We start from the raw sequence: 13,518 nt of genomic DNA, 5'->3' as shown, positions 1-13,518 counted from the left end.
CATTCGGGTTACTGCATATACATATCCCTACAACCCTAGCGTCACTGAACCTTAAGTGTGTAGACCCTACGGGTTCGGGAGACATGTAGACATGACCGAGATCGCTCTCCGGTCAATGACCAACAGCGGGATCTGGATACCCATGTTGGCTCCCACATGCTCCTCGATGATCTCATCGGATGAACCACGATGTCGAGGATTCAATCAATCCCGTATACAATTCCCTTTGTCAATCGGTATGCAACTTGCCCGAGATTCGATCGTCGGTATCCCAATACCTCGTTCAATCTCGTTACCGGCAAGTCACTTTACTCGTACCATAATGCATGATCCCGTGACCAGACACTTGGTCACTTTGAGCTCATTATGATGATGCATTACCGAGTGGGCCCAGTGATACCTCTCCGTCATACGGAGTGACAAATCCCAGTCTTGATCCGTGTCAACCCAACAGACACTTTCGGAGAAACCCGTAGTATACCTTTATAGTCACCCAGTTACGTTGTGACGTTTGGCACACCCAAAGCACTCCTACGGTATCCGGGAGTTACACGATCTCATGGTCTAAGGAAAAGATACTTGACATTGGAAAACTCTAGCAAACGAACTATACGATCTTATGCTATGTTTAGGATTGGGTCTTGTCCATCACATCATTCTCCTAATGATGTGATCCCGTTATCAATGACATCCAATGTCCATAGTCAGGAAACCATGACTATCTGTTGATCAACGAGCTAGTCAACTAGAGGATTACTAGGGACATGTTGGTGTCTATTATTCACACATGTATTACGATTTCCGGATAACACAATTATAGCATGAATAAAGACAATTATCATGAACAAGGAAATATAATAATAATGCTTTTATTATTGCCTCTAGGGCATATTTCCAACAGTCTCCCACTTGCACTAGAGTCAATAATCTAGTTACATTGTGATGAATCGAACACCCATGGAATTCTGGTGTTGATCATGTTTTGCTCTAGGGAGAGGTTTAGTCAATGGATATGCTACATTTAGGTCCGTATGTACTTTACAAATATCTATGTCTCCATCTTGAACATTTTCACGAATGGAGTTGAAGCGACGCTTGATGTGCCTCGTCTTCTTGTGAAACCTGGGCTCCTTGGCAAGTGCAATAGCTCCAGTGTTGTCACAGAAGAGTTTGATTGGCCCCGACACATTGGGTATGACTCCTAGGTCGGTGATGAACTCCTTCACCCAAATTGCTTCATGTGCTGCCTCCGAGGCTGCCATGTACTCCGCTTCACATGTAGATCCCGCCACGACGCTCTGCTTGCAACTGCACCAGCTCACTGCCCCACCATTCAAAATATACACGTATCCGGTTTGTGACTTAGAGTCATCCAGATCTGTGTCGAAGCTAGCGTCAACGTAACCTTTTACGACGAGCTCTTCGTCACCTCCATAAACGAGAAACATTTCCTTAGTCCTTTTCAGGTACTTCAGGATATTCTTGACCGCTGTCCAGTGTTCCTTGCCGGGATTACTTTGGTACCTACCTACCAAACTTACGGGAAGGTTTACATCAGGTCTGGTACACAGCATGGCATACATAATAGAACCTATGGCTGAGGCATAGGGGATGACACTCATCTCTTCTATATCTTTTGCCGTGGTCGGACATTGAGATGAGCTCAATTTCACACCTTGCAACACAGGCAAGAACCCCTTCTTAGACTGATCCATATTGAACTTCTTCAATATCTTATCAAGGTATGTGCTTTGTGAAAGACCTATGAGGCGTCTTGATCTATCTCTATAGATCTTGATGCCTAATATATAAGCAGCTTCTCCAAGGTCCTTCATTGAAAAACTTTTATTCAAGTAGGCCTTAATGTTGTCCAAGAGTTCTATATCATTTCCCATCAAAAGTATGTCATCTACATATAATATGAGAAATGCTACAGAGCTCCCACTCACTTTCTTGTAAACGCAGCCTTCTCCATAAGTCTGCGTAAACCCAAACGCTTTGATCATCTCATCAAAGCGAATGTTCCAACTCCGAGACGCTTGCACCAGCCCATATATCGAGCGTTGGAGCTTGCACACCTTGTCAGCATTCTTAGGATCGACAAAACCTTCCGGCTGCATCATATACAATTCTTCCTTAAGGAAACCATTAAGGAATGCCGTTTTGACGTCCATTTGCCATATTTCATAATCATAAAATGCGGCAATTGCTAACATGATTCGGACGGACTTCAGCTTCGCTACCGGTGAGAAAGTCTCATCGTAGTCAACCCCTTGAACTTGCCGATAACCCTTAGCGACAAGCCGAGCTTTATAGATGGTCACATTACCATCCGCATCTGTCTTCTTCTTAAAAATCCATTTATTTTCTATGGCTCGCCGCTCAATCGGGCAAGTCAGTCAAAGTCCATACTTCGTTTTCATACATGGATCCTATCTCGGATTTCATGGCTTCTAGCCATTTGTTGGAATCCGGGCCCGCCATCGCTTCTTCATAGTTCGAAGGTTCACCGTTGTCTAACAACATGATTTCCAAGACAGGGTTGCCGTACCACTCTGGTGCGGAACGTGTCCTTGTGGACCTTCGGATTTCAGTAGGAGCTTGATCAGAAGTATCTTGATCATCATCATTAACTTCCTCTCTAGTTGGTGCAGGCACCTCAGGAACATTTTCTTGAGTTGCGCCATTTTCCGGTTCAAGAGGTAATACTTCATCAAGTTCTACTTTCCTCCCACTTACTTCTTTTGAGAGAAACTCTTTCTCTAGAAAAGGATCCCATTCTTGCAACAAAGATCTTGCCTTCGGATCTGAGGTAGAAGGTATACCCAATAGTTTCTTTAGGGTATCCTATGAAGACGCATTTTTTCCGACTTGGGTTCGAGCTTTTCAGGTTGAAGTTTCTTGACATAAGCATCGCATCCCCAAACTTTTAGAAACGACAGCTTAGGTTTCTTTCCCAAACCATAATTCATACGGTATCGTCTCAACGGATTTCAACGGAGCCCTATTTAAGTGAATGCGGCAGTCTCTAAAGCATAGCCCAAAAAGATAGCGGTAAATCGGTAAGAGACATCATAGATCGCACCATATCTAATAGAGTGCGATTACGACGTTCGGACACACCATTACGCTGAGGTGTTCCAGGCGGCGTGAGCTGTGAAACTATTCCACATTTTCTTAAGTGTGTGCCAAACTCGTGACTCAAGTATTCTCCTCCATGATCTGATCGCAGGAACTTGATTTTCCTGTTACGTTGATTCTCAACCTCACTCTGAAATTCCTTGAACTATTCAAAGGTTTCAGACTTGTGTTTCATTAAGTAGATATACCCATATCTACTCAAGTCATCAGTGAGGGTGAGAACATAACGGTAGCCACCGCAAGCCTCAACACTCATTGGACCGCACACATCAGTATGTATGATTTCCAATAAGTTGTTTGCTCGCTCCATTGTTCCTGAGAACGGAGTCTCGGTCATTTTACCCATGAGGCATGGTTCGCACGTGTCAAATGATTCGTAATCAAGAGACTCTAAAAGTCCATCAGCATGGAGCTTCTTCATGCGTTTGACACCTATGTGACCAAGGCGGCAGTGCCACAAGTATGTGGGACTATCATTATCAATCTTACATCTTTTGGTACTCACACTATGAACATGTGTAGCATTACGCTCGAGATTCATTAAGAATAAACCATTCACTATCGGAGCATGACCATAAAACATATCTCTCATATAAATAGAACAACCATTATTCTCGGATTTAAATGAGTAGCCATCTCGAATTAAACGAGATCCTGATACAATGTTCATGCTCAAAGCTGGCACTAAATAACAATTATTAAGGTTTAAAGCTAATCCCGAAGGTAAATGTAGAGGTAGCGTGCCGATGGCGATCACATTGACCTTGGAACCATTCCCGACGCGCATCGTCACCTCGTCCTTTGCCAGTCTCCGCTTATTCCGCAGCTCCTGTTTTGAGTTACAAATATGAGCAACCGCACCGGTATCAAATACCCAGGAGCTACTACGAGTACTGGTAAGGTACACATCAATTACATGTATATCACATATACCTTTCGTTTTGCCGGCCTTCTTGTCCGCTAAGTATTTGGGGCAGTTCCGCTTCCAGTGACCACTCACCTTGCAATAAAAGCACTCAGTCTCGGGCTTGGGTCCATTCTTTGGCTTCTTCCCGGCAGCTTGCTTGCCGGGCGCGGCAACTCCCTTGCCGTCCTTCTTGAAGGTTTTCTTACCCTTGCCTTTCTTGAACTTAGTGGTTTTATTCACCATCAACACTTGATGTTCCTTTTGACTTCTACCTCTGCTGATTTCAGCATTGCAAATACTTCAGGAATGGTCTTTTCCATCCCCTGCATATTGAAGTTCATCACAAAGCTCTTGTAGCTCGGTGGAAGCGACTGAAGGATTCTGTCAATGACCGCGTCATCCGGGAGATTAACTCCCAGCTGAGTCAAGCGGTTATGCAACCCAGACATAGTGAGTATGTGCTCACTGACAGAACTGTATTCCTCCATCTTACAGCTGAAGAACTTGTCGGAGACTTGATATCTCTCGACCCGGGCATGAGCTTGGAAAACCATTTTCAGCTCTTCGAACATCTCATATGCTTCGTGTCTCTCAAAACGCTTTTGGAGCCCCGACTCTAAGCTGTAAAGCATGCCGCACTGAACGAGGGAGTAGTCATCGGTACGTGCCTGCCAAGCGTTCATAACGTCTTGTTCCGCAGGGAGAATAGGTGCGTCACCTAGCGGTGCTTGTAGGACATAATCTTTCTTGGCAGCTATGAGGATGATCCTCAGGTTCCGGACCCAGTCCGTGTAGTTGCTGCCATCGTCTTTCAGCTTGGTTTTCTCTAGGAACATGTTGAAGTTGAGGACTACGTTGGCCATTTGATCTACAAGACATATTTGTAAAATTTCAGACTAAGTTCATGATAATTAAGTTCATCTAATCAAATTATTCAATGAACTCCCACTTAGATAAACATCCCTCCTATAATCTAAGTATAACATGATCCGAGTTAACTAGGCCGTGTCCGATCATCACGTGAGACGGACTAGTCAACATCAGTGAACATCTTCATGTTGATCGTATCTTCTATACGACTCATGCTCGACCTTTCGGTCTTCTGTGTTCCGAGGCCATGTCTCTACATGCTAGGCTCGTCAAGTCAACCTAAGTGTTTGCATGTGTAAATCTGGCTTACACCCGTTGTATGTGAATGTTAGAATCTAACACCCGATCATCACGTGGTGCTTCGAAACAACGAACTGTCGCAACGGTGCACAGTTAGGGGGAACACTTTCTTGAAATTATTATGAGGGATCATCTTATTTACTACCGTCGTTCTAAGTAAACAAGATGCATAAATATGATAAACATCACATGCTATCAAATAATAAATGTGACATGATATGGCCAATATCACATAGCTCCTTTGATCTCCATCTTGGGGCTCCATGATCATCTTGTCACCGGCATGACACCATGATCTCCATCATCATGATCTCCATCATCGTGTCTCCATGAAGTTGCTCGCCAACTATTACTTCTACTACTATGGCTAACGCGTTTAGCAATAAAGTAAAGTAATTTACATGGCGTTTCTCAATGACATGCAGGTCATACAAAAAATAAAGACAACTCCTATGGCTCCTGCCGGTTGTCATACTCATCGACATGCAAGTCGTGATTCCTATTACAAGAACATGAACATCTCATACATCACATATATATCATTCATCATTCATCACAACTTTGGCCATATCATATCACAAAGCACTTGCTGCAAAAACAAGTTAGACGTCCTCTAATTGTTGTTGCAAGTTTTACGTGGCTGAAGTAGAGTTCTAGCAAGAACGTTTTCTTACCTGCGTGAAAGCCACAACGTGATTTGTCAACTTCTATTTACCCTTCATAAGGACCCTTTTCATCGAATCCACTCCAACTAAAGTGGGAGAGACAGACACCCGCCAGCCACCTTATGCAACTAGTGCATGTTAGTCGGTGGAACCGGTCTCACGTAAGCGTACGTGTAAGGTTGGTCCGAGCCGCTTCATCCCACAATACCGTTGAAGCAAGATAAGACTAGTGGCGGCAAGAAAGTTGACAACATCAATGCCCACAACAAATTGTGTTCTACTCGTGCAAGAGAACTATGCATAGACCTAGCTCATGATGCCACTGTTGGGGAACGTTGCAGAAAACAAAAAAATTTCCTACGGTTTCACCAAGATCCATCTATGAGTTCATCTAGCAACGAGTGATTGGATGCATCTACGTACCTTGTAGATCGCGAGCGGAAGCGTTCAAAGAATGGGGATGAGGGAGTCGTACTCGACGTGATCCGAATCACCGGAGATCCTAGCGCCGAACGGACGGCACCTCCGCGTTCAACACACGTACGGTCAGCGTAACGTCTCCTCCTTCTTGATCCAGCAAGGGGAAGGAGAGGTTGAGGAAGATGGCTCCAGCAGCAGCACGACAGCGTGGTGGTGGTGGAGCTGCAGTACTCCGGCAGGGCTTCGCCAAGCTCTATGGAGGAGGAGGAGGTGTTGGAGAGGGAGAGGGAGGCACCAAAGGCGTGGAGGTCAGAAGTCCTCCATCTCCTCACTATATATAGGAGGGCCAAGGGGGGGCGCCGGCCCTAGGAGATCCAATCTCCTAGGGGGGTGCGGCCAAGGGGAGGAATCCCTCCTCCCCAAGGCACCTAGGAGGTGCCTTCCCCCTTTGGGACTCTTCCCTTCTTGAACCCTAGGCGCATGGGCCTCTTGGGGCTGGTTCCCTTGGCCCATATAGGCCAAGGCGCACCCCCTACAGCCCATGTGCCCCCCCAGGGCAGGTGGCCCCACCCGGTGGACCCTCGGGACCCTTCCGGTGGTCCCGGTACAATACCGGTGACCCCGAAACTTGTCCCGATGCCCGAAATAGTACTTCCTATATATAATTCTTTACCTTCGGACCATTCCGGAACTCCTCGTGACGTCCGGGATCTCATCCGGGACTCCGAACAACATTCGGGTTACTGCATATACATATCCCTACAACCCTAGCGTCACCGAACCTTAAGTGTGTAGACCTTACGGGTTCGGGAGACATGTAGACATGACCGAGATCGCTCTCCGGTCAATAACCAACAGCGGGATCTGGATACCCATGTTGGCTCCCACATGCTCCTCGATGATCTCATCGGATGAACCACGATGTCGAGGATTCAATCAATCCCGTATACAATTCCCTTTGTCAACCGGTATGCAACTTGCCCGAGATTCGATCGTCGGTATCCCAATACCTCGTTCAATCTCGTTACCGGCAAGTCACTTTACTCGTACCGTAATGCATGATCCCGTGACCAGAAACTTGGTCACTTTGAGCTCATTATGATGATGCATTACCGAGTGGACCCAGTGATACCTCTCCATCATACGGAGTGACAAATCCCAGTCTTGATCCGTGTCAACCCAACAGACACTTTCGGAGAAACCCGTAGTATACCTTTATAGTCATCCAGTTACGTTGTGACGTTTGGCACACCCAAAGCACTCCTACAGTATCCGGGAGTTACACGATCTCATGGTCTAAGGAAAAGATACTTGACATTGGAAAACTCTAGCAAACGAACTATACGATCTTATGCTATGTTTAGGATTGGGTCTTGTCCATCACATCATTCTCCTAATGATGTGATCCCATTATCAATGACATCCAATGTCCATAGTCAGGAAACCATGACTATCTGTTGATCAACGAGCTAGTCAACTAGAGGATTACTAGGGACATGTTGGTGTCTATTATTCACACATGTATTACGATTTCCGGATAACACAATTATAGCATGAATAAAGACAATTATCATGAACAAGGAAATATAATAATAATGCTTTTATTATTGCCTCTAGGGCATATTTCCAACAGTTCAGTCACAAGGCGCTAACACTGACAAATGTACGGGCAGCCAACTTCAACTAGCTAGTATGGCTAATCAAGGTAATGCAAAACGAAAAAAGAGCACATACTGCTGTGGACATGAAAAATGAACATGCAAAAAAACTGGCAAAAGGACTCACGAGTTATCACAGGTGAAAATGTAGAGCCTTCATGCAGCACGTGGCATCAGGCAGCACCCATGGACCTGCCATCGACGTCATACACAGGTGAGTCCATAAAAAAGTGAAGTTGCGGATGCTCAATTAGCAGAAGGAGCATAGTTGACAACTACAATTGCCATGACTGGACATCTACAGTTGCCATGAATTAAAAACTACACTTCTCATCCCTGGACAACTATTGTTGCCATCCCTGGACACATGTAGTTGCCATGGAGGAACAACTGCAGTTGCCATGCCAGTGCAACTACATTTCCCATGCCATGGCAACTGCAGTTGCCATGAAGGAACAACTACGGTTGCCATACCGATGCAACTACAGTTGCCATGCCAGTAAAACTGCAGTTGCCACATCAGGGGCAACTGCAGTTGCCGTGCTAGCACAAAACTGCATTTGCCATGAATTGACCAACCACTACTATGCTTACAGGTTATTATGCTGGTGGTAACCCGACAAACGTCTCGTGGCAAGCTTCACAAATTGCAGGTGGAGCACGTCATTATGGTGTCACAGACCACACAAGATGGTCAAATGCAGCACAACAAGGTAAGGAAAAAAACTGAACCACAAAAAACATCGCTACATTTATTATTTGTAGTTATTTGTAGGCAAAACAAATAGTTGCCATGTTTGTTGAACAGTAGCTGCCATGACTGGACAGCTATAGCTGCCATACATGTCCACGCGCAGACTCACGGCTTACTGTTTGAAATGATGTCATGCCAAATCACTCGAAGATGGTGTGATCTGTTGCGATACACATGTTATCCAAACAAAAATCTTACTCTCATACCTGTTTTTTCTATTACAGGGCCTACAACTACACTGAATAGCGGCGCGGGGACATCTAGGGCAGGGAGCTCTGAGTGCACGGAAGACGCGTTCCACCAGCCAGCAGACAATCATGCCGCAAACAATTTCGAGTCAGAGTCGGGAATGGCAATCATTCCAGCAATGCCGACAAGCACCCCTTTGAACACAAGCACTGGCAACACTCAAGTAGATGGAACTACCGTCGATACTGAAGTGAATGATGAAACTGACGACGACGCACAAGGGGATGAAGATGGTGGGCAATCAGATATTGTGGTACCTCAGCCACCATACATTGGGCAGAGATTTGAATCGTTTGAACAAGCAAAGGAATACTACTAGACATATGCAAAGTTCCATGGATTTGCGGTCAACACCGAGTACCATAGGAAAATTAAGAAAACTAACGAGTACAACAGAGGTGAGATGAGGTTCCACAAGGCACGGAGGAACAAGAAGGGGAAAGGTGTTGCGCCTGTCGTTCCGGAATGAAAGAGAGGTATCATTCTCAAGACTGAGTGCCCTGTCCGGTGTAAGCTAAACGTAGATGGAGCATAGTGGGTGGTCAATGAATATTTTGACGAGCACAACCACCAACTCATAAAGAAGTTCGACCTGGTAAAATTTCTGACTGCCCATAGAGGGTTCACCCCCGTCGAAAGGAAATTCGTAAAGCTGCTACATGATTGTAACATCGGGCCATCAAGAATGGTACAAATACTATCTCTCATCCACAACAAAAAGGGGACTCTGAGTAGCATGCTGTAGATACCAGCTGACGTCACAAACCTACAGGCCAAGTACCGTAGAGAGAGCAAGTTGGCAGACATAGAGGCCACAATGGCCTACTTCGATGAAAAAGCGAAGGAAGATCCAGATTTCTTCTACAGGATAAGGTTGGACAATGAGGACTGTGTCAGGAACATGTATTGGGTGGATGGTGCTGCAAGGAAAGCCTACAAACATTTCCGAGATTGCATTTCATTCGACGCGACGTACCTCACCAATATGTACAAGATGCCATGCGCTCCGTTCGTAGTAATAAATAACCATAATCAGTCATTGCAGTTCGGCTGCGGGCTCGTCCGGAACAAAGACACGGATGAGTATGTTTGGCTGTTCAAGACCTTCTTGGAGTGCATGGATGGACTTGCTCCGATGAACGTAATAACAGACCAAGATTTCAGCATGCGTGCAGGCATAGAGGAGGTCTTTCCGTTGGCAGTGCACAGGCACTGCAAGTGGCACATTATAAAGAAGGCTGAGGAGATGCTAGGACCGTTCTTTGCTGACCGTCCAGAGCTGCACAAGGCATTCGAGCTGTGCATGGACCACAACTTGACGGTGGAGGAGTTTGAAAGGAGCTGGATGGCCATGACTGGAACACATCAAGTCCAAGACAACGAGACTCTTGTTAGCCTGTGGGAGAAGCGAATGTACTGGGTGCCGGCCTACTTCATGCGGTGCTTCTTCCCCTTTCTGCAGACTACGCAGCGCAGTGAGGCGTTCAATGCTGTTTTGAAGCGGTACGTCAGCCCTGGCAACTCATTGCTACAGTTTGCCAAGCAGTACACCGCTTTGCAACAAAAAATTCTGGGATCTGAGCTACAACAAGAAGCGACCACGGCACTAAAGCAGCCAAAATTGCTAACGTATTTATCGATAGAGAGGCAAATGAGCAAGATATACACCAACAAGATCTTTAACAAGTAAGTCAGTTGCGTTACAGTCTTATTTGCAGAAAAGCACCAAGTCAGTAGGTGCCTTATAGAGTGCAATGCAGTTGCCATGATGTGCAGTTGCCATGTTTAATGAAATACTGTTTGCCATGCTTACTCAGCTGCATGATGCCATGTTCAATGAAAATTCTGTTTTGCCATGCTTGCTCGGGTGCATTTTCCTTGTTGAATGAAGTTCAGTTGCCATGTTTAATGCACTGTGCTTCCATTGGGGCATGTTGGCATGCAAATGCCAATGTCAACTGGAAAAAATGTTATATTGGCGACACATATGCCGAAATGCAGTTGCCATGTTTAATAAAATGCATCTGCCATGTTTGTTGAAATGCAATTGACATGTTTACTCAACTGTAGATGCCATGTTTAAATAAAAGGGAAGTTGCCATGTTTTATGCAATGTGCTTCCATTGGGGAATATTGGTGTGGAAAAATGACGATGTCCAGTTGAAAATGTACTACAGTTGCCATGTCTAGTGTATTACAGTTGCCATGTCTAGTGTACTGCATTTGCCATGTCTAGTGTACTGCATTTGCCATGTTCAACGTACTATATTTGCCATGTTCAATGAACTATGTTTGCCATCTTCAAACAAAATGTATTTCTATTTCCATGACAACATAAGGTGGTACAAGAAAAGAGCGCACGATAGTTTAACAGAAAACACACAAAACTTGCAGATTCCAGGAAGAAATAAAGCGTGCCAGCATGTTCACGGCTTTCCAGGTGGACGAATATACGTTCAAGGTGTGTTCTATTTTGGGCATGTCAGATTCAGAACCTGAAGACCCGGACAAAGGAAGGAACTACTTCGTCAAAGCCTCGATAGGCGAAGGCGAGTACTACTGCCAATGCTGCAAGTTCGAACGGGACGGCATTGTGTGCTGTCACATACTAAAAGTAATGGACATGAACGCTGTGACACGGATGCCCCGCCATTTCATAAGGCGGCGATGGACTTGGGACGCTGACGACGCGTTGGCGCCGCAGACAACACACGCAGTTCTGGCTGTGCATGACGAGAGACCTGAGTCAACCATGGAAGCCGTGAGGCACGTTGTGCTGACAAAGAACTATGCTGAGCTAATTGATGAAGCGTGCAAGAGTGATGAGACAGCGAGAGTCGCAGAAAAACACAGGAAGGCACTGAAAAGAGAGCTTGATGAGATCAAGAAGAGGAAAGCTGAGGAAGCCTTACACCGGTTCCCCCGCACATCAAGTGTGCCTTCATCCACGGGGCCATCATCTGAAAACTCGGAGATAGGATCTGGAACAGCAAGCACACAGACCCAGGTCAGGAACCCACCCCGTTCTATCACAAAGGGTCGTCCAAGAGAGATAAGGTACAAGTCGGGATTGGAGATCCAAGCAAAACACAAGAAAACGAAGAAAGGGGCGGGCAATCCATGAGCAAAAATTGGGGCGATGTGACATGGTCCTTGTGGACATTTTGTTTTGTACCCTAGATGATGAGATTTTTTTTAAAAATTGGGAGAATGACTCTTGAGGGGCATCAGAAGTGGAAGGAAAATTCATTGAATAGATAAATGCAGTTGCCATGTTATGGGTACTTAATCTGCCATGTTATGTGTAGTTAATCTGCCATGTTATGTGTAGTTGGTCTGCCATGCTATTTTATACTAAATATGCCATGCTATTTTATACTAAATATGCCATGCTAGTTGTACTGGATCTGCCATTTTAGTTGTACTGGATCTGCCATGTTAGTTGTACTGTATCTGCCATGTTAATTATGCTGGATCTGCCATGTTGTTTGTACTGTATCTGCCATGTTAGCTGTACTGAAAATATGCCATGGTATTTGTAATGACTCTGCATGGCATATATTTCCATGACAATACGACGCGGTTTAGAGACACATAGTGTGTTGTGTGCAAATGTATGGGAAACAAGTTGGAAAAATCGTAACGTGCATAAACCGCAGCAAAGGTTGTGGCTACATGATCAACCTACCCATGCTAGCCGGTGCAGTTAGCGATGAAAAAGAAGAAGCAAAACAGCCAAAATGAAAAACGACGATGACTTTCACTACCCATGTCTGATGAACTACATTTGCCATCTTTTTTAAAACATCGTAGACGCATTCGAAACAGCAAACCGGTGCTAGAAACGATGAAACCATTGTAATAATGACAAACATAAAAACATATCTGCTGTAACGCCTAAAATAGGTTCATGTCCACACATATATTACAGAAACTATTCAAATGTCGCTCACACACCACCACTACATAGTTAGGCTACGCGGGGTTGCAGTCATAACATAGCACACAAACATAGTTTTCAACGAGAAACAAAGAGATAGTACCTTACATTCCTCGGCAACAGAATGTAAGGTATGCGTCCGGTGTGTAACGCCACGTGATCACTTGTACTTCTTGATGACTTTCTTGACAGCTTCCTCCACGAACTCGCGTGCTCCGGACCGCTTGTTGAAATCTTCATTCGTCAACCAGTTCCATGTGTAGATTTTCCGGAGCTCAACGACCGTTGCAGCTGTGATAGGGGGGACAATTCTGCCTTCCCACTTTGCAAAGTATTCCAGCGCGTGAAAGCCACAGTCCGTCCTGCACGAGGAAAAGAGTCAGGTGAACACGCAAAAAGGACAGTCGTAACAAAGATAGACTTCAATTCAGATGTGACAACAAAAGAGGGGTTGGATTGATGTAAATGGCACATGAAGGAAGGAAGAAATTACGTGTTCCTTGCTTCGCAGTCGCCACATACTCAGTCGGGAAATGCCTGATCTGGACCTTTGAATGTTCGTAGTGACGATTCCATGTCTCTTTGAGGTTGCTAATGAAGAATTCGGCATGCGT

The 13,518-nt window shown here is 45.2% G+C and overlaps 1 protein-coding gene across 1 annotated transcript; it reads left to right on the top strand.

The window, feature by feature from the left end:
- Window positions 1–9,781: 9,781 nt before the first annotated feature.
- Window positions 9,782–11,968, top strand: LOC123186314 (protein FAR1-RELATED SEQUENCE 5-like; the record flags this gene model as incomplete). The annotated part of the gene is made up of 3 exons (XM_044598096.1): window positions 9,782–10,333; window positions 10,427–10,650; window positions 11,359–11,968. Coding segments are annotated over exons 1-3 (1,386 nt in total), but the record flags the coding sequence as incomplete, so codon positions are not given.
- Between the last annotated feature and the right edge of the window lie 1,550 nt (window positions 11,969–13,518).

Source organism: Triticum aestivum, chromosome 2A (assembly GCF_018294505.1).
Source record: "Triticum aestivum cultivar Chinese Spring chromosome 2A, IWGSC CS RefSeq v2.1, whole genome shotgun sequence".
NCBI lineage: Eukaryota > Viridiplantae > Streptophyta > Magnoliopsida > Poales > Poaceae > Triticum > Triticum aestivum.
The sequence above is the reverse complement of the archived record's forward strand: the minus strand, read 5'-3'. Positions and strand labels throughout refer to the sequence as shown.